Here is a 27,720-nt window from a genome sequence, read left to right as displayed (position 1 = left end):
ATAAATAGTTAGATGTTGAAATACAATGTGGACTACAAAAATATCCTCCTTTTTGAAAGGTCTCTCAACTGAAACTACGGATCCTATTTTCCTTTTTCTTGAATGCATCTAATTAGATAAGAGTATAAAATAGATTCTTTTGTTAATTTGGGTCACCACGCAAAATGTAGGTGGATTACACAGCAAGAGGGCAGTGGGAAAGGTAAATAGGAAAAATGTGCCCCCCTTGGTAAACCATATGGGTCCAACAAGTAGCGGACTGACGATTATGCTAAAAAATTCTCCTAGAATTCAAAGGTAACTTGCACTTACTTCGCAAGTTTACAATAAGGCATGTAAAGAATGCGTTTGGCACCCAAAATAAATAAGCCCGTAGACTATGAACAATACTAGAAGAACACTTGGAACAAGAACAACTTGGCTAAGCTCCTTACGCTGCACTTACGGCTAAAATCAGATTACAGCTAGAAATCAATCAGTAAACTAACCAAAAGGAACTATTCTACAACCTTTTGCCGCACCTCTTCCAATAAACAATTTAACACGAAGCTTATTTGGTCACGCGACCTCTCTAATTCTCAGCCAAAATAAATACCGCGCCTGCGCTCTGCATCTCTCTGTTTCTCAAAACAAATAATGGAATATTCAATGGAATCTGTAGCAATGTCAAAGCATGCTGCTGCCTATAAGGACTCTGGAGGAAGATGTTCGGCAGGTTTAACTCATTTTCGTCAACATTCTCCAAGCAACTCGTCTCCTTGTCAAATGTCTGAAGGGTCATTGATGTCCTGGGCAGTGTAACAGAATAGTTTAGCAGATAAACGTGGAAAATCACAGAGGCCCGATAAACAAAGAATAAATAAATAAAAATGACTGACCTTATTCTCTATTACCACTCCATCAGGAAGTTCCAATTTCATCCCTGGCTTTGCAACAATAGTTACTTTCCCCTTGAGAAGTAAATCAACCATAAGAAAAGAAATGAGATACTGTTGGTGTTGGTGTTGGATCGACAAATAACAGAGAGAAACAGTGGAAAGATTGATGGCAATATGCTGTTCACGAAAATCAATTTTTATATGAATGGATAAATGAATGAATGAACTTGAATGAATACGAGTCCTGTGCATGGTACATGTGTTCTGCATTGATATCAATGCCCTGAGTCCTACGTATAATGATAGATAGCCAGAGCTAGCAATTTGTTTTCCAGCAGTAAGAATCTGAGGTGTTTTACCGCCAATATCATAAAGAAAATAAAATAACCTCCACAAAGCTAAAAGGTTACAATTCATAATATGTTTGGGCACAAAGTTCATACAAATTTGAAACAAATTCCAGGAGTACATTGACAATACCTTGAGAGTTATACCAGCTCCAAACCACACATCACCAGTAACCTTCAATCTATCCAGGTCCATAATATCGGGTATGGACTTAAATCGGCTCAGGAGGTCACTGACCTGAAGGAGATAAAATAAATGAACTTATTAAAGACAAATGGCAACAGATAAAGGCATGAAAATTCAAGTTAAACAAATCTTTACCTTTTCGAATTCGGGTCCTAATTCAATAACAGGATCTTCGGGATTTGTTCTAGCTATATTCCGAACTAGAACTCCTCCATCGCAGATGAAGATATCTGACTGTAGAAATATGTAAATGAGATAAAACAAAAACAATAAATTTGAAGCTCCAGAGAGAGTACCATTTCACTTGTTAATATTAAACATATGGGTTAGAGAAGTGTTAACATCACCTTTAAAAGGAGTAGGTCTGATGTTTTATTGATTGGAAGAGATCGAGAATGGGGAACATTGACACCAATAGCACGATCAAAGAACTGATAGACATAAAATTTAAATTACACAAGAACATTGAAACAATAACTACTAAAAGAAATGACAAGTATTGATCATCGGACGAAAAATACCCGTATTGCTGAACCAGCTGCCGTTTCTTGCAAAGGAACTTGATCACTCTCCGTTCCCTGTTAAAAAGAAGTAGTATTTTTAGTAATTAGTAGTTAATGTAGGGAAGTTCTACAGATTATGGGGTACAGTACCTTTGAAACAGAGATATCTTCTATCTTTATTGCATCTGTATCCAAAAGCCTTTTAACGGCTTTCAAATTGACCCACCTGTTCAAGATAGCACAAATATGAATTAAACATATTATTCAGTTGCAGAAGCAATGCAAAAGACCTACTATTTCAACTTACAAGCTGCCAGTATCAAGAAGTTTGAATTTGTCCATTGACTTGGATGCATCAACAAGCACATAACACAGAAAGTGAGTCATCATTTAAATAAAATCAAGTTAATAAGTAAACATACCAAGTATTATCAGCACAAAATAGAATTTCACACCTAGAAAGAGAGATATAAAACAAAACATAACCAAAAGAGGAGACCAAAAAGAAGAGGAATATGTCACAAAACAAAACCAAAAGAGGAAACCAAAAATAAGAGGAATAAGTCACAACTTACATGTTTAACAAAATTCTGAGCTATTTCCGCAAGCTGCATAATATTAGGGGAAGAAATATTAATTACCTATTATTTAACATATTAAGACCAAAATAAAATTTATCCGTCAATAGTTAACATCAAATTAAGATGATTACAACGAATATTTAGACCAAAGCCAAGTTAACAAAAACAAGTGTACATCAACAAATCATAGAGCATTTGGGATTAGAAGCAAATTCGGATTAAAAAGTTCACTTCTAGGAAGCAACAATCAATTTATCTCGGCAATAAAATGGGCCTCACAGATCTTCCATAACCCAGCAGACCAATCCAATCAGGATTCAGGAGTGTCCTTAAAATGAAAATAACAAAAGCCCAAATCCATGTTGCAGCTCCAATTAGCAAGGCTATCAGCTATCCAATGTGCCTTAGCTCACAAGAAATATATAGCATTTTTGATTTGTGAACATATTTGGATTTTGAGTTATTGACAACTCATCTTCTCAAAAGTTAGTATGGGTGAGATAATTATGTTCATCACCAATATGTAGTTAAAACCAACTATCAGCAGCCAGTTGGATTGCAAATTTGCACCATAAACATATCCAACTGTATGTTCTTTTGGTAAAAATTAATACTTCAAAATTATTTCCTATCCAGAGCGAAGGAAGAAAAAGTTATATCAAAAGATTATATCCTCCAATCTAACTCCCTACACACTGGACGGATCGTAGCACAAATGGAAGGAAGCTTTCACTCTCGTCATTAAGCTTAAAGGCTTTCATCATATGATCAATCATTTGGATTAATATGAATTTCAGTCATGACAATAACTTTTCAGTAGTTCAATCTAGAACCCCAGGTTCTGGTCAATTACGGCACAACTTCCAGCTTTATGAACAGGTTTCCAAATTTATCTAAGCAGTTGCTTCCTTTCAAGGCTTCCCCTAAACTTGAATCTAACTCTTTACAACCAACTTAAAATGAAGGAAAAATAGGACCCATACAAGATGTGGATTCATTAAAGAATTTCACGTTTAACCTATCACTCAAAAGCTCAACCATTTATAAATTGCATCACAAAATTTAATTTATACAAGAAGTAATAAGTTAACCACCTTTGAAAATACTACCATTGAGCACTCCGACCACAATTTTATTGGATTGAGATATGAGGAAGGTTATATAGAACCATATATACAACTTACCTCAAACTTCTGTAGGCGTGAGCCAATGTTGCTAAAATCTGAATCATAAGAGGTAGGTGTGACCTGTTGGAAGGGTAAATTCGCACTTACAATATTACCACAGAAAACGAGAAAATAAACTTAAGAAAAATAAGGGGGTTGTTGTTACCTCCATACAATATTCAATTTTGTTTTCAATCAAATGGTTTAAAATTTCTACACATCCACTTAAGGGACACAAGGGTCTACGATTAAGCCCAAAAAAGATCAAAAGCAAAAAATAAATGAAAGTATGACAGAGGACAACACTAATAAAAGAAAAAAACTATGACAAGGATACTTGGGTCAATTGTAGCAGCCACGTTGTCTGAGTTAACCAGAAGGATATACTCCTTACCCTGAAAAGGAAAGCTGAAGAAGTCAGTCAAGTTTACCTTTAGATACCACCTCTCGCCAGGTACTTCTTTATGCATTGATTCAAATTGATGTTTCTCAGTAGTTAAGATGAAAATGTAAATAAATAAAAATAAAAATAAAACAAAGAGAACTTCAGAACTGATGCATTACTATATATACCTGTGATAAAAGGACATCAAGAGTTCCACTTTTGACAAGGGAAAGGAACAATGCTCCATGACCAGAAGGATACCTTCACATATACACAAAAGGAGTGTAATTGATAATATATATATATATTAAATGTCAAAAGAAATCAATTTGTGATGGTACGGGCATGAGAGACGTATTAGATGGTATACTTAGATATTACAGTTGTCTATATGGATAGATCCCTAGATAGTGCACATAATGAACATGAAAAGAGAAGTAGAAGAACAAAAAAATATCCCTATCCTCACACCAGGACAAACACTGCAAATCACCAGGAACTAATAACACTTAATCTATCTGAAAATGTGTTATGTCTGCTATCAACATCAAACTGATTTTTTATGTTATAGTTAAAAAAAATTAAAAATGTCGAAAAGACATAAGAAAGATGGCTTACAGTTCATCTTCACCACCCCTTCCTACTCCATGTGACTTCAGCTGTGGTTGTTCGGTCTGTATTGATTAGAACACATACATTCACAAGTAATTCCTAATCCAAGCCTCCAATAACCCAAAAAGGGAAAGAAAAAAAAAAAAAAAAAAACATAAACTACTATACAAATAAAATATAAGTTAGAGTTGAAAACCTGTTTAAGAGAATGGATATCAATGTTTGAATTGGAATATTTCTCCAAGACCTACATTACCCAAGCTGATATGAGTAAAAAACCATAGGATCCAAAAGTATGAACTTACAGATAAATGCCAAGGTCACCTTGACGGTATCTTCGTGTGTCGTTGGTGTGTTCATCAGGAGCAAAGGAACACTGCATCTGTACTTAGAACGGAGAGACTGCAAGAAATTGGAGCAGTGATATTAGGATATCTGAAGTGCAGATCATAGAATACATTATGCAATTTTGAAAGCAACACAAAGAGGCATGAGAGAGTGGTTAAAACTGACCTCAATTTGCTTAACAATTAAGTCCAAAGATGTCAACCCATCACGGATTTCAATAGCAGACCTGAATTAGAAATAAATATAATTACAGTAAATTTTCTCCAAAACCAAACCAAGAACAATACTGGCAGAACAAGTATACCAATTTAGGCTACGAATGCAATTAACTGGGAACAGAAAGAAAAAAAAAGAGTGTAGTAATTGAGTATGAATGCATACTTGGGGCCATCGAATCCCATATTTGTACCCAAAGCTCCATTGAACTTGAGCACAACAAGCTTGTCTAAGAGCTCCTCAGTTTCTTCAACACCTGCGCTCTCATACACGCACAAAATGAAATTCCTTAAATAATTGATTGCTTTTGGTGAAATTTCTTAAAGGAATAACGTTTATATTTTTACCAGGAGAAATGGGTAACAAGTTGTAAGGAAGCACAAGCAACTCAGCCTTGTTAGTAGTCTTACTCTCCTCTATACTCTCCACTTGCTCCCTTCAATACAACACACACAATCAAATTTCACCACAAAGTTTCACTGGAGCAAAACATCAAACACCTAGAGCGCAACTCAATAAACACAAACAACACGACACCCACCTCGTCCCCTCGTCCGCTGCAACAGCACCATTCCTCTTCTGCTGAAGAAGAAACGTCTTGGTAATCAAATTGCAAACCAAGTACACGAACTGAACCGAATCGTTGGCGGGAATCGGATAGGTGATCTTCTTATAGTACTCCAATGGCATTGCCGAATCGACAAGCGAAACAATTGGAATCTGCAACCTATCAGCCTCAAGAATCACCGAAGATTTTCGATCCGTGTCAAAAACCACAAGGCAATCCGGGGGCTGGGTGGGGCCGAAGCAAATCTTCTTATGGCGAGACCTGAACTTCTTGGGACTGTGGCTGTTCGTAAGGAAGCCGCCTGTGCGCCAGAGCATGTTCATGGAGGGGCTATAGCACCCAATCTTCTTCGTCATCTGCTCGATGATTTCGTCCCAGAGGGAGTTGGTGTTGACGAACATGAAGCGGGCCTTCTGCTGGGCGAGGGCGGCGATGAACTCGGCGGCGCTGCGGAGGCAGATGAGGGTGCGGTCGGAGTCGATGATGGCCATGCCATTGCGGGTTCCGTAGGTGAACTGCTTGAAGTGGTGGGCGGCGACACGGCGGCCCAAATGGGCGTTGGTGCTGAGTAGCTTCTGTATAACTATGGAGTGGAGAGTCATGGTGTTTGTTAGGGTTTACCTGGGTTCCTTTTTCCGGCTGAAAATGGCGAAACGAAAACAATGAAATTTGGAGGGGGTGAAGAAGTGGGTCGGGTCGATCGGGTGACTCGTGATCCATGGGTCGTAAGGGTTATCTTTCAATTTTTGCCTCCAATTTTTTTGTGACTTTTGCACTTTAGTCGTCCTCCTGCAAGTTTTTTTACGTATCAAGGTGGTCCTTGAATTTTAAAAATGTGTTAAATGAGGACAACCATGTTATATATAGACAAGTTGAGGAAGAACCTTTGCTAAGAGCAGTTCTATCATGGGAAAGGCTCCCCCTCCAAGCAATACATTGTGTTATCCATCCAGTGAACAGTAACTGTCCTTAATGAACAGTAACTACTTTTTGCATCTCCACCGTTGCACTTCAATAGTCCTGGCAATAGGCAATAAAATATTAGAATTTTTTTTGTTTATAAAATAATACCAAGATAATTAAAAAAAAACAAAGCAAAAGCAGCATCTGTCACTCTCTCTCTCTTTGTTGAAATGAAGACCACAAACACAAAGCTTATTCTCCTCCACGCCTAAGCAATCGACAAATGGCGGAAGCCACCGCTTATGGCTCCTCTTCTTCTTCACCTTCTTTACCCTTGCATTCACCCTCACTCTCATCAGCACCACCATTCCCTAAACCCTCCCCACCTCCTCCCTCACCCCCACCTCCGTACTCCCCCTCCCGCCCACCGTCCTGGACGCACTTCTTCACTACCCCATTTCATCATCAAACACCTCGTCAGCACCCCACATGTCCCCGCCGAAACTCACCTCAGGCTTTCGTGTGACCTGATAATGACCCGATTAGTTATCGTGTTGACTTGAAACCCGTTATTGTCGTGTCATTTACGTGCCGTGTAAGAAATTGCCAGGTCTAGTGAGAACCATTGTTTGGATAAAAAAAAAATGAACATTAGGCTCATGCCATATAGACCTGACATTCGTGTCGTATTTTCCATGTTCGTCTCGTTTTCGTATCATACTCACTATTTTAACGGGTCGTATCGTGTAACACCTGTTAAAATAAACGGGTAAAATGACCTGACCCGAAATCAACCCGATAATATTAACAGGAAATATGACCTGACCCGTTACCCGTTAAGAAAAATATATTTTAAACTAATAAATAATCAAATGAAAAACATAATACTAAATAAGTATATGCATATCATATTGTCATATCCAAAACATAAAAACACATTTTTCTTTTAAGTATATATTTACATACCAAAAATAGGAGCATAATAAAAAACATTAAAACATTACAAAATATCAAATGTTCAAAAGATTTGCAAAATTAAGAACATTACAAAATATCAAATGTTTACATTATTATTACCACGACTTTATGCGTAATAGGAACAACATTATAATCATCTGCCTACAACAGCAAGTTAAACATTATAATAAATTGAAAATATCAACTTTATGGTAAAGATATAAAACACTTACAGGCTTGCTTAGAGGAAAAGCTTTGAAAAGCTTGTCAATGTCTTCTAAGGTAGTTGTTTTGTCAAACGAAATAGTGATCTAAAGGGAGTTTAACATTCTGTAACCTCATGAAGTAAAAGCACTCCATCCTCCGTCCTCAGAGAACATTTAGTGAAATAACTGATGCAAGAGACTCACAAAATTAAAAATAAAAAACTTAAAGTGCTCGAGTCTCCTACTCTCAAATTTAATCCAAGCTTGTTAGCAACATCCGAAATTGCATGTGCATCAGGAACCTTAACCTTCACATTGTCGAAGAAGGGAAGGCTCTGAACGTCCACGGTTCCAAGTTTCTTCAATCCAACTGCAAATGCCTGCCACAGAACAATTAATATGAATAAATGTTGACAGAAATCGATAGTAACTTAATATCCCTAAAAAAGTAATGAGAAAGTATGAAAATCAACCCCAAGGTGATGCATAATCAGAGGTTCAAAAAAGCCAGACAGAATGATAACAACAAATTTAAAAGATTAAAAAGAAGACAACCAACCAACCAACCTTTGAACAAAGAACACACAGACAAAAAACATAAAATTAATAACAAATGGGGAAAAATGAAGAACTTAAAAGGATGGAGAAAGGAGATGCAGAGATGTAGAGACAAAATCGAACCTGGAGTGGAATCTGGAGAATGGAGATGCAGAGATATAGAGATGTAGAGACGACCAGAGATGACAAGGATGATTCCGTCCACTGCATGAGGGAGGAGAAAAGAGAGACTGAGAGAGACTACCGGAAGAACTGAGCATACGGCTGGAGAGAAGGACTAGGAAAAATAGACGGCGGGATTGGAAGAGAGGGTTACGGGAGTGAGAAGAGAGAAAGGGATTAGGGCTTTTGTTCTGATCAAATGGTAAAATTGGAAAATAATGGAATAGAGAAGGGATTTTTTTTGTCCAAAAAAGTTCTAATAATATAAGTGAAATAGAATCTAACGGTACAGATTTACTCTCATTTATCTTACGGCTGTTATTTAAGTAAAGTCTTTAATAGTTTTTTAATTAATGCAGAAGTGTAAATGTGACAGCCTATCCCAAATTATATTTATCGATGGTATGAAATGTCTAAAGTACCCTTAAACGTTTGTGTGGTTTAAGTTTTGGTTGTGGACCAATATGCTAAGTGCCTAATATTTTTGGAACCAATTAGGAACTTAGACTTAGGTTTGTTTTATTTGTTTTTGGTTGGCTGCCATCTAAAACACTCACACACACACATCCAATCCTGTTGACCATCTTTTTCTCCTCCACACTCGGATTTTCTTGCCATTACCGTACAACCTGTACAAACAACCCTCAAAACCCTTTCAAACATCACGGATCAAGGTCATGAATGGTGTTTTTGGACTCTCTGCAAGCTTAGGAGTCGAATGGTGGTGGTGGTTGGACGTGAAAACCTCGGAAACCTTTGAAACCAGAATTCCCGATTTGGTGCACTGTTCATGCAAACGTGATCGTGAAGTTTTCAGAGAGTTTTAAGCTACTAGGGAGCTTTAGAACATCTTCACTAAGCTCGGAGAAGAATTTTGAAGTGTTTTGGACGTTGGGAAGCTCGAGTTCATCGAGTTCCAGTGGTTGCCGGAGTGTTCGAGGTTTTCCCGGCGAGATTCCATTTGTTTTCGGGCTCCAAAGTGGTAAGATCATGTTCTCCTAGTTGAGAGCTTCATTTTGGTACAAATTTCATGACTTTTGGTGTTGAAATGAGTAAGTTATCAAGCTTTGAAGTTTTTCCAGAAACCGGCGACGCATCAACGACCGGAGCCGTACTCCGGCGAACCAAGGAAAAAGAAAGAGAATATTTCGTCAACTTTGACGGAATATACTAACGGCGTCAGGTATATATAATGGTATATTCCATTTTTGGATGGAATATTCCCTAACGCCGTTAGAGTTTCCGTACGTGTGCCAAGCACGTGCCTACACGTGGTAGGCGCGTGGGTGGTCGAAAAAATTTTCTAAAAATATGGGGATGTTTGTGGTGTTGAGTAGATCAAGTTGGTATATTCAAACACCCCATTTGAGCAATGTATGAGAAGTTATTAGCTAGTTTCGTTTATGTGCTTTAAATTAACGTTTATATAGTTGTTTTCGCATATAGGTGTGACCTAACCTCAAGACGAGCGCAGTCAATCAAGGCTTAGGGGCTACGACCTTTCCACATACCAATGAGTGGGCTTTTGGTTTTCCGTATTTACCTATATACTTGAGATTTTTCCCAAAAAATAGTTTTAAATGAAATTATGTTAAATTGCCATGCCTATTGATTTATGCTTAGACGATGAATTTGTATGATACGTGCATGAATGTGATTTGACGCTGTGGACGCTCAGGAAAGTACCAGGTGAGTTGTAGATTGTTTATGTTACTTGATGATTATGTGAGATGTGTTAAAAGCTCATAAACCTGCACCTCGGTGTTAGTACTTCCGTCCAGATTTAGGGCAGAGTCTTTCACGTGATGTTTACCTCCCGCACCATACGCTCACCTTGGACCCAAGTTAGGTGCACATTCTTGTCATACAGACCACTATAAGTGATTCCGACTAGTAGGTGACCCGCGATTATTCACACAGTCTTCACGTGATCGTAGCACTTGAGCATATTTATTTACACCCAGTCCTATCGTACAGACAACTTTAGGTGGTTCCCACTCGTGTGCAGGTATATTTGTTGAGATGTGGATTTGAGCCGTACAGGTCACGTTAGGAGACTCCGGCTAGAGGGATGAGCTCTAGATTTAGCCGTACATGTCACGTTAGGTGACTCCGGCTGACATATCATTTGCATTGATTTATATCACCTGGCTTACATATATTTTTATGTTGAGATATTTGTGTAGACATCGAAATTTCAATAAAACAAATGTTCACCAATGCATTAAAGTTTTGACGTGTCAAGGCATACATGGCATACGCCACGTGTTGTACAAATTGTACATATGGCGTGTGACTCAACAAAATAGGAAGAAATACCCTTGAAGGATTAAACAAGTTTTTCTTCTCATTTTGGGCAATGACAAGGCAAGTACATTTCAATCCATTGAGGATCAAAACAAGTTTTTCTTCTCATGTTGGGCAATGACAAGGCAAGCACACTTCAATCCATTACGGATCAAAGCAAGTTTTTCTCATTTGGGCAATGACAAAGCATACACATTTCAAGTTTAAAATGGTGTTAAGTGGGAAATTAGGCCATAAGTTAGACCACTTCAAGTTTAAAATGGTATTAAGTGGGAAATTAGGCCATAAGTTACACCACTTCAATTTCAATATTGCATTAAGTGGGAAAATTAGGCAATGGTGCTTGGAAAGGAAAAAATATTTTTGTGGTGGTGATTCATTCTCAAAGCCTATAAATAGGCTTCTTCATCAAGGTATCAAGCATCAAGGAATTCACAAATACATTTCTCTACTCCAAAATTAGAAGAGGAATTCCCTAAATCCTTGAAGCTTTGAAACTCCAAAGCTTCCAACCATCCAAATTCCCAAGAATTCCGAAGGATCAAGAAAGCTCTCTTCGTTCTTCGTTAAATCCTCTTTCAAGATTAAGCCCCGACGGCCCTTGAAGAAAGTGTTCATCCGTTCATCCTAAGCATAAGCCCCTAACGGCCCTTTGGATCAACAACCTCAACAAATCCACACATCCAATCGTTCTTCAAGATTAAGCCCCAACGGCCCTTGAAGATCCGCTCATCCATCAACCTTCAAGATCAAGCCCAAAAGCCCTTGAAGAAATTCACACAACCATTATTCAAGATCAAGCCCCGACGGCCCTTGAAGAAAGTGTTCATCCGTTCATCAACTGTTCATCCTTAGATCAAGCCCCGACGGCCCTTTGGATCAACAACTCATCCACAAACCTACACCCTACGAAGATAGAATCAGAGGACTCAATTTGAGAGAGATCGTAACCCCAAAATCATTAAACACAAAATATTATTTTGTACACGTTATTCTTGTTTCTTGTTTCAAGGAACTTTCGTGTTCACAAATTTGGCACGCCCAGTGGGACCTCTCTACCTCTCATCTCTATCCTCAAATCATCGAAAAAATGCAAATGGCATCAAGAAAGGATCAAGCTGTTCCTGCAATCAAAGCAAAGAACAAGAACATCATCGCCGCAAGTGGTGGTATTTCGGGCATCACAACCCGAAGTAAAGCAAGAGCTCTTTTTGCCGCGGCTTCCGCCCTTGCATTAACTCTGTCAAAGGAACAAGAGCACCTGAGGTACGAGCCTGTGATCACCCTAGCCTCGCTAAAGGCATCAAGGGGAGAAAGCCCGAGGAAATACTCAGAGTCCCTACTCTCCGACGCTGATTCGAGCAGCAGTACAACCATGCAAGTCATGACCACTGGAGCAACTTCAATCGAGGAGCAGCTAGCTCAGATGAATGAAGCAATCGCAAAGCTCACACGGACTGTGGAAGAGAAGGACTTGCAGATTGCCGCACTTGTCAACCAACTAGATGCGCTGCCCGACGTGAAAGTCGACCCAAATGTTGGCCTATTAAAGAAAGAAGTCGACGAAGAAGAGGAGCCACCAGTGGAGAAAGTTGAAGAGCAGCCGAAGCTAGACCAAGCAACGGCATTCATGGGATCTCTCTCTATCCAGCAGCTACAGGAGATGATCGCAAGCACTATCAAGACACAGTACGAAAGAAGCTCGCATGACTCCGTACTGTACTCAAAGCCTTACTCCAAGAAGATTGATGCTTTGAAAATGCCAAGGGGTTATTAGCCCCCAAAGTTCATGCAGTTCGATGGAAAAGGCAACCCGAAGCAACATGTCGCCCATTTCATTGAAACTTGCAACAGTGCTGGGACAGAGGGAGACTACCTCGTCAAACAGTTCGTGCGTTCGCTGAAAAGTAACGCTTTTGACTGGTACACTGACCTCGAACCTGAGTCTATCAACAGTTGGGACCAGCTAGAAAGGGAATTCCTCAACCGTTTCTGCAGCACTCGTCGTACTGTAAGCATGCTAGGGTTGACCAGTACGAAACAGTGGAGAGATGAACCTGTCGTCGACTACATAAATAGATGGCGCTCCTTAAGTCTGGATTGCAAAGATCGGCTTTCTGAAACCTCTGCCATTAAGATGTGCGTTCAAGGCATGCACTGGGGGTTGCATTACATCCTCCAAGGCATAAAACCAAGAACATTCGAAGAGCTAGCAACTCGTTCCCACGACATGGAGCTGAGTATCACTAATCACGGGAAAAATGAGCCGATTACTAACTTCAATAAGGATAAAGTATTCACCCCAAATATAGACAAGACTGGGAAGAAGCCCGCTAAGGAAGCTTTCACCGTCAACACTACCCCGATCAAGACCTCATCAGCACCCATCAAGACCTCTTCAGCGCCCATCAAGATCTCCTCCAAGAAGAAAGCGAATGAGATAAAGACAAGTGAGCCTTCTCGCACCCAAGACAGATACAAGAGCACTTTGAGAGAGTTGGAACAGAAAACGTACCCTTTTCCTGACTCTGACATGGCTGCCATGTTAGATGACTTGCTGGAAAAAAAGGTGATTGAGCTACCCGAATGCAAGCGTCCTGAAGAAATGAATCGCACAAACGATCCTAGGTACTGCAAGTACCATCGTATCGTGAGCCATCTTGTTGGCAAATGCTTCGTTCTTAAAGAACTCATCATGAAGCTAGCACAACAAGGGCAATTTGAGCTCGACCTTGAGGACACGGCCGCAACGCATACCACTACAATTGCGTTTGGATCGTTTAATCCTGTGCCTCTCCAAACGACACCTGAGCGTTCCTGTGAATGCTCAAGTTGCACGGCACCTCCTACACAACCATCACTGGAGAGAAGCGACCAAGATGCACATGCTGATGATGAAGAAGGATGGATATTGGTAACCTACAAAAAGACAAGGAAACCAAGACCACGAGTCATACAGCCAAAGGTGGAACAAAGAAGAAATCACCACGGCCGCAACAATGCGAAGCCTAAAAGAAACATAAAGCATGATAAGACAACATATGCTAGGGAACCTACGGAGCAGGAGCCACGCATTCCCATTTCCTTGCGTGAATACTTCCCGAATGACTTTTTTCAACAGTGCACTACTGTGGCCTGTCACATGGTTGAAGTAGAAATAGAAAAGCCCTCAAAAGGCAAAGCTATCGCCACTGAGGTAGAAAAGACCCTCACACCCGAAGAAGGTCTACCAACACACTTTAGCATCGAGGAAGCGCTACCATTGCCAAAAAAGATATGAAGAGCACTAGCAGCAGTCCTGGCAGGTCCCGGCGACCACGAAGTGCAAGAAAGTAACGACGAAGGCTCGAAGCTTCAGCCACATGAATGTGCCACATGTTGTGCCACCCATGACGCAATTAACTTCACTGACGAAGACCTACTGTTGGGATCAAAGCCTCGCAACCGTCATCTCTTCGTCTCAGGGTACGTAAGGGAATACAAAGTCAACCGCATGCTTGTGGATGGTGGGTCGGCCATAAACATCATGCCAAAATCAACAATGAGCATAATCGGCATCAAGGTGAATGAACTATCCCTGAGCCGTCTGCTGATCCAGGGTTTTAACCAAGGAGGACAAAGGGCGATGGGCATGATCCGAGTAGAGATGACCATTGGTGAGCTCAAATCAAGCACGATATTCCACGTGATTGATGCAAGAACTTCCTACAGTTTGCTCTTAGGAAGACCTTGGATCCACGCAAATGGGGTAGTGCCGTCCACTTTTCACCAATGCCTAAAATTTTACCGAGAAGGAGTGAAGGTGATCCAAGGTGACACCAAGCCATTCACCGAAGCCGAATCACACTTTGCAGACGCCAAGTTCTACATGGACGAAGACATGGTACCCGAAGCTCTTCCGGAAGAGATCAAATCCACGGGCAAAGCAACACCTAAAAAGCAGGAGTGGCAAGCCATGCCTAAAAAGAAAAAAGAGCAGGCCGTGCCATCTTCAAGCAAAGACGGCGATGAGTTTACTAAACCTGCAACAACCATAGGGAGTAGGATGCCATCAGAAAGACCGAACGCACCCATATTCCGGTATATCCCGATGTCAAGAAGAAAGAATGGTCAATCTCCATTCGAAATTGGAACAAGAAAAGCTGATACACAGTGGCACACGGATAATGTAAAGTTGCTCAAGACGAATGCAGTTTTGCCTCTGACACAGCTAGGGGGTGCTAAGGCCGCAAGACTACCACAAGGCTTCATAAAAGCTCTACCAAAGAAGGTGGAATCAAGCTTTCTTCCAACCAAGAGGACCGAGGAAGGTTTCGACCCAAACGCCTACAAACTCATGTCAAAAGCCGGGTACGACTTCGCTTCTTCTGAGGCGGCTGGAAAGAAGGTTTCAAACACTGTCAATGACAAAGAACGTAACCTCACCAAAACTCAAAAGAAGTTGAAGGAGCATGGTTACGGAGTTGACAACAACAAAGCCGGACTTGGCTTCACACCAAATGCACCCGTGAAGATTTCAAGAAAAGTGAAGAAAGCTAGCGCTCAATACATCAACGTGAGCATTGAACAAGACCAAAAAGAGTCTAAACCCGCCCCTCGGACGTCGGTCTTCGATAGGATAAGCCATTCAAGCTCCAGAATTTCAGTGCTTAATCGCATTGGTAGTCAAGACCGAACCTCTGTCTTCAAGAGGCTTAGCGCGCCAACATCCCAAAGCTCTGTTTTTGAAAGGTTGTTAAAGCCTAAGAAACAAAGCAACACAGCTGTCTCTCCTCTGCGACGATCAGCTTCGGAAAGATTTGAAGATAATGAGAAGCCTTTTGGAAAGAGGAAAACAACACCAAAGGAAGAAAAGTTTGATGGGTTAGCAGAAAAATGCGACGTTCGAAGCTTGATTCCTTCAAGGATGAAGCGCCAAGCAATCCTAGAGGTCGACACAAAAGGACCACTGAAGGTAAGGAGGTGCATCATCGTCCACACTGGCAAATCTTCATGCCAACAAACCCAAGAGGATGGCACTGAAGATGAAATCCCTAAGAAAGATGTCACTTCTGGCTCTTTCGACTCAAAGTCTTCACCTCGACTGTTGGGGGCATGCTCCAAGTCAAGTGAAATTGAAGGATGGACTCATGTCACTCCGAAGAAACTGCACGAGAAACATATGTCTTCTCCACAAGTGCACCAATCGGAAAGGGGGCAAAGCAGCTACCGTCAACCTTCAAAGCTACATGAAAATGTTGAGGATGATGAAATTACAACACAAAGATCGTTCATGCGGGATCTTTTCTTCCTCGAAGACGTCTTCAATTACTCGATCAAGGCTCCTTGCTATGAAGATTGTGAGGAATGCAGTTCGAAGATAGCTTCGAAGAAATTAGACAAGCAGCAACCATCTTATCCACAAGTTTATCAGTCGAAAATAGGGCAAAACAGCTCTTGTCAACCTCCAGAACAATGTGAAAGTGTTGGAGATAATGAAATTTCGACACAAAGATCGTCCATCCCCATCACAATGTGCGACCTCTTCCCAGAAGACTTCTTCAATTATTCGGTCAAGGCTCCTTCCTATGAAGATTGCGAGGAACGCCTCTCCCAGAACACCAGACAATCCTTATGCCGACAAGCCCGAGAAGATAGCACTGAAGAGGAGATCCAAGATGTTTTCCACATCACGGTTCAAGAAGGTAAAGAAGACGAAATCCCCGAGGACGATGTCACTGCTGCACCACCACAGCTCGAAGATGGGGGGCAAGCCACGGTCGATGATCTCAAGGAACTCAACTTAGGTACAGGCAAGGAACCAAAGCCTATCTTCGTAAGTGCATTATTAAGTACAGATGAGATAGAGGAGTATTATTAGCTGTTGTTAGAGTACAAAGACGTCTTTGCCTGGACCTACAAAGAAATGCCCGGCCTGGACCCTATCATCGCTGTTCATCATCTTGCGGTCAGGCCTGGAACATGACCGATAAAGCAAACTCAAAGACGCTATCGATCTGAGCTTATCCCACAAATCGAGGTCGAGATCGACAAGCTAATCGAAGCAGGCTTTATTCGAGAAGTGCAATACCCCAAATGGATCTCCAACATCATCATTGTCCTTAAGAAATCAGGACAAATACGTGTTTGCGTAGACTTCCGGGACCTCAACGATGCTTGCCCAAAGGACGACTTCCCCTTGCCAATCATTGAAATCATGGTGGATGCAACCACTGGCCATGAGGCATTATCATTCATGGATGGCTCTTCTGGGTACAATCAAATTCGCATGGCCCTCGAAGACGAGGAACTAACAGCCTTTCGTACTCCAAAAGGTATCTACTGCTACAAGGTGATGCCCTTTGGTCTAAAGAACGCTGGAGCTACGTATCAACGCGCAATGCAGAAAATCTTCAATGACATGCTACACAAAAACGTAGAATGTTATGTAGATGATGTGGTGGTTAAGACGAAGAAAAGATCAGACCACTTGAAGGATCTGCGAATAGTGTTCGAAAGGTTGCGAAAATACAACCTCAAGATGAACCCGTTAAAATGTGCGTTTGGCGTCACCTCTGGAAAATTCCTCGGCTTCATCGTCAAGCACCGTGGTATTGAAGTAGACCAATCAAAGATCAAGGCCATTCAAAGCATGCCCGAGCCAAGAAACCTGCACGAGCTGAAAAGTCTACAAGGACGGCTAGCCTTCATCAGACGCTTCATCTCCAACCTCGTAGGGCGTTGTCAACCGTTTAGTCGCCTTATGAAGAAAGATGTTCCATTCGTATGGGACAAAGCATGCCATAATGCTTTTGAAAGCATAAAGAAATATTTGTCAAATCCACCTGTCCTGGGGGCACCTGTGCCCGGGAAACCACTCATATTGTATATTGCTGCTCAGGAAAGTTCAATCGGAGCACTCTTGGCGTAAAAGAATGAATCCCAAAAAGAAGGAGCACTTTACTACCTCAGTCAAACTCTCACCGGCGCTGAGTTGAACTATTCCCCAATAGAAAAGATGTGCCTCGCTTTGGTGTTTGCCATTCAGAAACTCAGACATTACATGCATGCTTACACCATCCACTTGGTTGCTAAAGCCGACCCTGTCAAATACGTTATGACTAAGCCAGTCTTGACAGGGCGACTCGCTAAATGGGCTTTGCTTCTTAATCAATATGAGATCATCTACGTCCCAGTTAAAGCCGTCAAGGGACAAGCGCTAGTAGACTTCCTTGCCGATCATCCAATCCCGGCTGATTGGAAAATCTCAGACGACTTGCCTGACGAGGAGGTGTTCTACATCGACATCTTCCCAACATGGATGATGTTCTTCGACGGATCCGCACGAGCAGACGGAGCGGGGGTAGGAGTAGTATTCATGTCGCCACAAAGGCAAATACTACCTTACTCCTTCCAACTGAATGAGCTATGCTCCAACAATGTTGCTGAGTACCAAGTATTGATCATCGGGCTCCAAATGACGATCAACATGGAAATCACAGCTCTTGAGGTATATGGCGATTCCAAGCTCATAATCAATCAACTCTTAACTGAATATGAGGTGAGGAAAGATGATCTCGTCCCATACTTCCGGCTAGCGACCCAACTGCTACAAAAGTTTGAAGCTATGACACTGGAACATGTGCCAAGAAAGGAAAATCAAATGGCAGACGCTCTCGCCAATCTAGCCTCGAGTATGACACTAGGAAAAGATGAAGTTGCAGACGTGCCAGTTTGCCAAAGATGGGTGATTCCGCTCGTTAATGAAATGTCACTAGATGATACAAATGTCATCTCAGTACTTCCAGTCGATGCTGAAGAGTGGAGAGAGCCGCTGATCGACTACTTAGAGCACAAAAAGCTTCCAGATGATCTCAGACACCGTTCCGAAATACGTCAACGAGCACCTCGCTTCCTTTACTACAAAGGAACACACTATCGACGCTCTTTTGAAGGAGTGCTCCTGAGATGCCTAGGTGAGGAAGAAGTTAATCTAGCCATGGAAGAAGCACATTCAGGTGTGTGTGGGGCACATCAGTCTGGACCAAAGCTACATTTCCGGCTTAAAAGAATGGGTTACTACTGGCCGAGCATGGTGAAGGACTGCCTGGAACACGCCAAAAGGTGCCAAGCCTGCCAATTCCACGCCAACTTCATACATCAACCGCCTGAACCATTACACCCTACAGTTGCTTCATGGCCGTTCGACGCATGGGGATTGGACGTTGTAGGACCAATTACGCCAAAGTCATCTGCAGGGGAAGCTTACATCCTAGCTGCAACAGATTACTTCTCCAAGTGGGCTGAAGCCATCCCTTTAAGGGAAGTAAAAAAGGAAACTGTTGTTCGTTTCATCAAGGAGCATATCATCCACCGATATGGGGTGCCTCGCTACATTATCACTGACAACGGAAAGCAGTTCTCCAACCGACTCGTGGACGAGCTTTGCGACAAATACAAGTTCAAGCAGCACAAGTCTTCCATGTATCATGCTCCGGTCAACGGCCTCGCGGAAGCATTCAACAAGACGTTGTGCAATCTCCTAAAAAAGGTAATCGGCCGAACAAAGAGAGATTGGCATGAAAGAATAAGTGAAGCACTTTGGGCATATAGGACTACACATAGGACTCCTACCCAAGCTACACCTTATTCTCTCGTATATGGCGTAGAAGCTGTTCTACCGCTCGAAAGTCAAATTCCCTCACTAAGGATGGCTATACAAGAAGGCTTGACTAATGAAGAAAATGCAAAGTTGCGCCTTCAGGAGTTGGAAGCGCTGGATGAGAGAAGGCTCGAAGCTCAACAACACTTGGAATGCTACCAAGCACGGTTATCCAAGGCATTCAACAAGAAAGTCCGCCCAAGGTCTTTCCAAGCCGGAGATCTCGTGCTGGCATTGCGTAGGCCTATCATTACAACTCATAAGACAAAAAGCAAGTTCACATCAAAGTGGGATGGACCCTACGTAATACAAGAGATCTACACCAATGGCGCCTACTTAATCATGGCAGAAGACGGGTTGAAGATCGGCCCCATCAACGGCAGATTTTTGAAGCGCTACTACCCCTAAAGCAAACGCACCACGCTCCTGGCCCGCAAGAGCATAAACTGTGTACGGCAAAATCATCAAAAAAAAAAAAAACCATCACTCATTTGAACTACGTCATGACTTGATCCCTCCTCAACCAAGGGTACATAGGCAACTTGAAACTTCAAAACTTCAAGTACAGTCACATCATCAAAATAAAATAAAATAAAAAAAAAGGAGGGAAATAACACATCTTGGTGATGTATATGTTTTATCTGTATTTAGCACAATATACTGAATAAAATAAAGCATGTTCATTGAAAAAAAAAAAAATGCCCAACTCTTCCTCACCTCTGAGGGCGCACTCCCAGCCCTGCTCTCAAGTACTCATCTTCAACTATTGATGTACCCCCAAAGAAGATACCAGATGCCTGGAGTACAGATGAGGCAGGAGGAAACGGTAGATCGAAGCATGTGGAGACAAGCACAACAAATATATGTGTTGATTCGTTCGCTGCTTCTTCAAAAGCAAAAGTATCTCATATCATCAAGGGCGAAAGCAAAGGTATCTCATATCATGCTTTTTCCCTGTTTTTTCCTTTGCCCTTGTTCTCACCTGCCAAGACAAGGACAGAGAAAGCAATATGTCGGAACCTCTACTCAAACTTGCGCTGCCACCAAGAAGTGATGGTCCATTCAAATGCAAGGTTTGCATTCCACTCCTGTATCAAAGGACAAATACTACAAGAGAAGATGCCAAACCTGCATAAGGAAATACCACTTCTGCAAGGGGAGCAAGTAAGGCAAGTGAAAAATGATACATCGAAGCATGTGGAGACAAGCACAACAAATATATGTGTTGATTCGTTCGCTGCTTCTTCAAAAGCAAAAGTATCTCATATCATGCTTTCTCCATGTCCTTTCCTTTGTCCTTGTTCTTACTCGCATGGCAAAGTGAAAAAGAGCAATTAGCCAGCACTTGGAGTCAGTCTTCCGATCTGGAACCGACTACCTAGAATCTATTCCTTGGTTGCTTACCTAGCGTTGCTCTCGAGTAGTCATCTTCAACGGTTGATACACTTCCAGAGAAGGGACCACATCTGCTTGAAGAACAGCTAAGACGAGTGACAATGAAACATCGATCTTGTGGATCGTCAGCAAACGCAACAACTACATATACTGAGTCATCCTCTAACCCTCTTCAATATGAATTGGAAAGATTGAACAAAGAAACAGGTCATCACCTCCACCTCATGCTTGCCTGCCATGTGTCTGAATCCTAAAACCACTCATAGTCCTATTTTAACTCAAGATCAAGCCTCGATGGCCCTTGAAGAAATCACAAGTCCGATTCAAAATCAAGTGTTCACCACCCTTGAATCAAATTCAACTCCAGATAAAAGGAGTAAGTTCAGGCCTTCGGGGGAGACCAAAAGAATCCTCCAGCCCAGTTCAAGACTAAGCCTGTGGAAAATCAACGATTGGAGGAAACCAGAAAATCTTCCAGTCGAACTCAAGATCAAGCCTCAATGGCCCTTGAAGAAATTTCCAGCCCAATTCAAGATCAAGCCTCGACGGCCCTTGGGTTGACATCTACATTAAGGGACTTCAAAACGCATCTTCTACACGTGTCAAGCACATGTCTACGACGCGCCTTGAAGTGGGGGCATTTGTAGACATCGAAATTTCAGTAAAACAAATGTTCACCAATGCATTAAAGTTTTGACGTGTCAAGGCATACATGGCATACGCCACGTGTTGTACAAATTGTACACATAGCGTGTGACTCAACAAAATAGGAAGAAATACCCTTGAAGGATTAAACAAGTTTTTCTTCTCATTTTGGGCAATGACAAGGCAAGTACATTTCAATCCATTGAGGATCAAAACAAGTTTTTCTTCTCATGTTGGGCAATGACAAGGCAAGCACACTTCAATCCATTACGGATCAAAGCAAGTTTTTCTCATTTGGGCAATGACAAAGCATACACATTTCAAGTTTAAAATGATGTTAAGTGGGAAATTAGGCCATAAGTTAGACCACTTCAAGTTTAAAATGGTATTAAGTGGGAAATTAGGCCATAAGTTACACCACTTCAATTTCAATATTGCATTAAGTGGGAAAATTAGGCAATGGTGCTTGGAAAGGAAAAAATATTTTTGTGGTGGTGATTCATTCTCAAAGCCTATAAATAGGCTTCTTCATCAAGGTATCAAGCATCAAGGAATTCACAAATACATTTCTCTACTCCAAAATTAGAAGAGGAATTCCCTAAATCCTTGAAGCTTTGAAACTCCAAAGCTTCCAACCATCCAAATTCCCAAGAATTCCGAAGGATCAAGAAAGCTCTCTTCGTTCTTCGTTAAATCTTCTTTCAAGATTAAGCCCCGACGGCCCTTGAAGAAAGTGTTCATCCGTTCATCCTAAGCATAAGCCCCTAACGGCCCTTTGGATCAACAACCTCAACAAATCCACACATCCAATCGTTCTTCAAGATTAAGCCCCAACGGCCCTTGAAGATCCGCTCATCCATCAACCTTCAAGATCAAGCCCAAAAGCCCTTGAAGAAATCCACACAACCATTATTCAAGATCAAGCCCCGACGGTCCTTGAAGAAAGTGTTCATCCGTTCATCAACTGTTCATCCTTAGATCAAGCCCCGACGGCCCTTTGGATCAACAACTCATCCACAAACCTACACCCAATTTGAGAAAGATCATAACCCCAAAATCATTAAACACAAAATATTATTTTGTACACGTTATTCTTGTTTCTTGTTTCAAGGAACTTTCGTGTTCACAATTTGACATGGCATATTAGTGAATTTTGCTATTCTGAGCATGGTTGTGATATATATATATATATATATATATATATATATTCTATTTTCTGGGAAATTATACAGGTTTTACGGCTAGGGGTTACAACTTTTGAGAAATGAAATGATTTTGAAAAGTTTTGTTTTTGCCCACTCACACTTTCTTCTTTGCGCCCCTCCAGGTTCTAGGTAGGAGTTATTGTTGGTGGCATACGAGGATTCCAGTGGTGGTTCTAACAGATTTCACAAATGTAGGATCACCTTTGGGTGTTGTTTTATTAGTACTTGTCCAGTTAGACTGCACTTAGGCTATTTATGCTCTGATTGTGTATTTCACACTTAATCTCGCACTAACACCTTATTTTAGGCAGTACTTTTAGTAGCTTAGTTTTTGTTTATTTGTATTTTCCAATATCATTTTGCTTCCGCATTGTGCACATGGTTACGTCACTCTCATGTGACGGCCAGCACGCCCTGATTTAGGTCGGGGTGTGTCAGTAAAAAATATAGAAAAATATATATAAACACTCATAATGACAAGCTTTACAACTTTCATGAAGAACTTAACTTCGAAATTCACCACTATAATCATATAAATCATAGATCAAAATTTAACCGTTGATTGTTGTTTACATTTTCGCTTCATTTTTCTCATCAAATTTTGTTTTTTTTTGGATTTTCTTTTTTTGAAAACATGATCTATTGGAGGATGCAGGAAGATGAACGGTTTAGATCATTGATATTATTTTCAGAGTTTTACGGTTAGTGAAAATATTGTTTGACGTTTATAAAGTTTCTACAAACTATATGACATTGACTCATATTTCAGTTAACCGTAAATATCGAAATGTGATATCAAAGATTTAAACTGTTCATCTTCTTACATCCGCTAGATGATCATGTTTTTCAAAAAAGAAAATTTAAAAAATGAAGTTCAGAGTTTTACGGTTAGTGAAAATATTGCTTGACGTTTATAAAGTTTCTACAAACTATATGACATTGACTCATATTTCAGTTAATCGTAAATATCGAAATGTGATATCAAAGATTTAAACCGTTCATCTTCTTACATCCGCCAGATGATCATGTTTTCAAAAAAGAAAATTTTAAAAATGAAATTCAGTAAGAAGAATAAAGCGTAAGTGACAATCGACGATTAAATATAAATTTAAGGTTTATGGATTATAGTGTTGGATTTCGAAGTTGACCCCTTCATGAAAGTTGTAAAGCTTGTCACTATGTGACATCCCACATCACCCAGGGGAGTGATCCTTAAATGTATATTCTCATCCCTACCTAGCACGAGGCATTTTGGGAGCTTACTGGCTTCGGGTTCCTTTGGAACTCCGAAGTTAAGCGAGTAGCGCGCGAGAGCATTTCCAGGATGGGTGACCCATCGGGAAGTTCTCGTGTGAGTTCCTAAAAACAAAACCGTGAGGGCGTGGTCGGGGCCCAAAGCGGACAATATCGTGCTACGGTGGTGGAGTGGGCCCGGGAAGTGGTTCCCCCCAGGCCGGGATGTGACAATTTGGTATCAGAGCCAATCCCTAGCCGGAAGTGTGCCGACGAGGACGTCGGGCCCCTAAGGGGGGTGGATTGTGACATCCCACATCGCTCAGGGGAGTGATCCTTAAATGTATATTCTCATCCCTACCTAGCACGACGCCTTTTGGGAGCTCACTGGCTTCGTGTTCCTTTGGAACTCTGAAGTTAAGCGAGTAGCGCGCGAGAGCATTTCCAGGATGGGTGACCCATCGGGAAGTTCTCGTGTGAGTTCCCAAAAACAAAACCGTGAGGGTGTGGTCGGGGCCCAAAGCGGACAATATCGTGCTACGGTGGTGGAGCGGGCCCGGGAAGTGGTTTCCCCCGGGCCGGGATGTGACAACTATGAGTGATTGTGTATATATATATATATATATATATATATTTTTTTTTTTTTTTTTTTTTTACATTTTTCACACTTTTACAATAATTATTATTAATTTTATTAATTTTTCTCTCAAATAAAAAACATTATTCATGAGGGTTTGGAGGATTTTAAAAATCTAAACAATAATGTAAGTGTAACCATTATCTACTCGTGGGGGAATAATGATGAATCAGGAGTGTTTATATATTCTTTCACATTTTTCATACTTGTATGTATGTCTTCTTAGTTCTTGCCTATAGAAATACTATACTGGTTTGGACAACAACATGTTCAGTAAAGTTTATCCTAGTAATGATAATAAGGAACTCTCATAATAAAAATAAATAATGACTAAAACTTTTTTTTATAACTTATATAGAATAATAATACAAAACTATATATTTAATATAAAATATATTGTATATATTAATATGGCTATTGTATTTTATAATCTTTTAGTAATTAAACTTTAAAATTATCAAAAAAATGTTTTTTCTTAACGGGTTGAAATGAGTTACCTACGTGTTACCCACATAAATACCTGTGAAGAACCTATTATTAACGGGTCACCCGATAATGACACGATTAATTATCGTGTTGACCTGAAACCCGTTATTTTTGTATTATTTTCGTGTCATGTCAAAAACTGCCCGATCTAATGCCATGGCCGAATTCCCTCGAAAGCAGCTCACTGCTTGATGGATATATAACTCTTACACATTATATATACTAAAAGCCAGTTGAGCCTGACATTGTTCAGCAATAATGAAATGGCGGAAATGCCCCTGATTATTTGTTTGCTTAGTCGTTATGATGCTGCTTCACACAGTTAAAAGACGCCTTTGCCTTTCTAGCCCACGCGTTTGTCATCTGTGTGCTTTTTGGTTCCATCTTCTTTTTGGTTTTATCCTCTTATACACGTGTTGCTCATCGTTTCCCTTTTAGGCTACACGCGTTGATCATCGTTGAAGGCTCTGCTTCGATTTCTTCTTTACCTTTTCTTCCATGTTTCTTTGTCTTTCCCATAGCATTTTTCTTTGTTTCGAACTTGGTTTTCTTCCTCTCTTGCACTGCCCCTTTTCTTGATGTCTACTGTTTCCGTCTTTGTCTCGGCGCGATCATCCACCGCCGTTTTTATTGCTGGAATAGTCTTTTGCTCCTGCGAATTTCTTTGGTTTGAAAGCCTTGGGTGGCTACAAGTTTTTGCCGTTTCGATTTGATCGAAATTCATTTTTTTCCTCGCGTGATCTAGCGTCTTCCGGTGAGTTTTAGGTCTTTTTTAGTGTGCCTAATTTAATTTATTTTTTGTGGTTTTTGATTTGCAGGTGCATTTTGTGTTTGGATTTTTTTTCCTGTGATTTCAAGGTTATCTCTGTGTGCCTTGATCTTGCATATGGTTGTTTAATTTGACGGCATTTTCTTTCAGGAAACACTGGTCATAAAATTTTAGAGCTTTTGTGTGTAGCGTTGGTAGCCCTTTGTGCTGAGTGTATACAATTTTTGTTTTTCCTTTTGTGTCTTTTGTTTAAGAAATTTTTTTTGGGTGGCCTTTGGTCTATAGATACAACTTCTGTTTAAATTTTGGCTTTTTTTTTTTTTTTTTTTCAAATTTTGGTTGCTTTTGTTTATATGTTCATATGCCTGATTTTCCAACAAGGCGATTCCGGCCGATGACCAGAGAACTAGACCTCGCTACTATCGGTAAACGATTCCTCTTACTCCCATGACAAATATTCAAGTATTGCATATTGGATTTCATTTAAGTTTTTAAAAAATGGACAGGTAGTTCTTTGATTCTGCAGGTGAAGATAATACACAAGGTAATAGAGTACTCCTGCACATTTGAATAATGGGTCAACAACCCAACTCCAAACTAGCAAGCAATAGACCATCCCTAACCCTCACAAAGTCGCATGGGCAACCACCAGGAAGGCCCCTCCAAAACCTCTGCATCAGCGTCCAGGTAAATCCCACTCATGCTCTACTTCACGAGTTCATTGTTATTTTTCGTAATATATTATGATTTCTAGAACTGTAAATTCGGATGTGGAAATGAATTTTCCGTGCAAATTTGGATATTTGGATGTTGTTAAAATTAGGGGAATGGCTCCGATTTTGTTGGTCAATTAGTTTATTTTTTTTGTTTATCTCAAGCTTCTAAATGATTTCCTGCATCAATGCTTAGTTTTACTCACTGAAATTTGAGGGGTGAATTTTTTTACCTTATGACCTCATTTGTGATTATCAAGTGCATAATTGTCTTTTGATCAGATTTCCTTTGAAGTGAATGCCAAACTGCAGTGTGATGTTCAAACTTCGTGGCCTTTTGAAATAAGTGGGAGCATAATTCATTCTACTACAAATTGTTCCCCTTTCCATTTCCATGAGGTAAAAGCTCAAATATCTGTATTTTTGTGTTGGAGAAGTTGGTGGAACAAATTGTGCTTTACTCTACATATGACCAATGTCTATGATTTTACCTATTTTGATAATGCTTCTTGGTTTTTAATTGGATTTTTGTGTAGTGAGTTGGATAAATAGTTCATAGCATAGGTTTGTTTGCATATTTATTGGAAAAAAAAATACGCGGAGAGGCACAACACACTGAGAATAAACTTTTTCTATTTAGGTTAGCACTACTTCTTTTTCCTACCAGTCATAGGTGTGCTAACAGTGTTGAGAACAATGCCTAATTTAGTTTAACTCTTCTCATTTTGATAATTACCTTTTCCATTGCCTTCCTGAACTTGGAATTAGTTTGATAGCATTTTGGTTTTAAACATTTATAAAAGTATTTCATTCCAATGAACAAGTCATTGATCTATTACCTCTTATTTTGTTGAAGATTTAGTGCTAAAAGCTAGGAGTTACAAGTATTACATTCCATTCACCAAGTCATTGATATATTAACTCTTATTCGCTAGAGGATTGAGATTTTAACTCTTCTCATCTTTGCTGCAGTTATCGAATAACAAGAATAGACATTCACCATTGCTTCTCCTGCTTCTACCAACAAATTGAAACCTAAACATTAAAATTTCATCACTACGATTTCACCCATTTATCATAAAATTGGTAGACATAACTTCATACCATCTCGA

At 40.5% G+C, this 27,720-nt stretch overlaps 1 protein-coding gene across 2 annotated transcripts; it reads right to left on the bottom strand.

Moving 5' to 3' along the window:
- Window positions 1-266: 266 nt before the first annotated feature.
- Window positions 267-6,598, bottom strand: LOC103965014 (UTP--glucose-1-phosphate uridylyltransferase). Of its 2 annotated transcripts, XM_009378032.3 has the most exons (20): window positions 5,765-6,593; window positions 5,571-5,659; window positions 5,389-5,479; window positions 5,173-5,233; window positions 4,984-5,061; window positions 4,856-4,906; window positions 4,666-4,721; window positions 4,236-4,308; window positions 4,000-4,057; window positions 3,829-3,875; window positions 3,681-3,743; window positions 2,491-2,523; window positions 2,223-2,260; window positions 2,066-2,141; window positions 1,934-1,990; window positions 1,760-1,843; window positions 1,548-1,646; window positions 1,359-1,463; window positions 879-950; window positions 267-788 (listed from the first exon to the last, which is right to left on the bottom strand). In XM_009378032.3, the coding sequence occupies exons 1-20, from the start codon at window positions 6,391-6,393 to the stop codon at window positions 762-764; spliced, it is 1,887 nt and encodes a 628-aa protein (XP_009376307.2). In that variant the 5' UTR covers window positions 6,394-6,593; the 3' UTR covers window positions 267-761. The 2 variants fall into 2 exon arrangements, with proteins under 2 accessions (XP_009376307.2, XP_048447767.1); XM_048591810.1 differs by lacking the exons at window positions 267-788; window positions 879-950; window positions 1,359-1,463; ... (3 more) ...; window positions 2,066-2,141; window positions 2,223-2,260 and adding an exon at window positions 2,274-2,370 and having other exon boundaries at window positions 5,765-6,598.
- Window positions 6,599-27,720: the final 21,122 nt, after the last annotated feature.

This window comes from the organism of the source record quoted next, unplaced genomic scaffold (genome assembly GCF_019419815.1).
Source record: "Pyrus x bretschneideri cultivar Hongxiangsu unplaced genomic scaffold, Pyrus_bretschneideri_v1 Contig35, whole genome shotgun sequence".
Classification (NCBI taxonomy): Eukaryota; Viridiplantae; Streptophyta; class Magnoliopsida; order Rosales; family Rosaceae; genus Pyrus; species Pyrus x bretschneideri.
The sequence above is the reverse complement of the archived record's forward strand: the minus strand, read 5'-3'. Positions and strand labels throughout refer to the sequence as shown.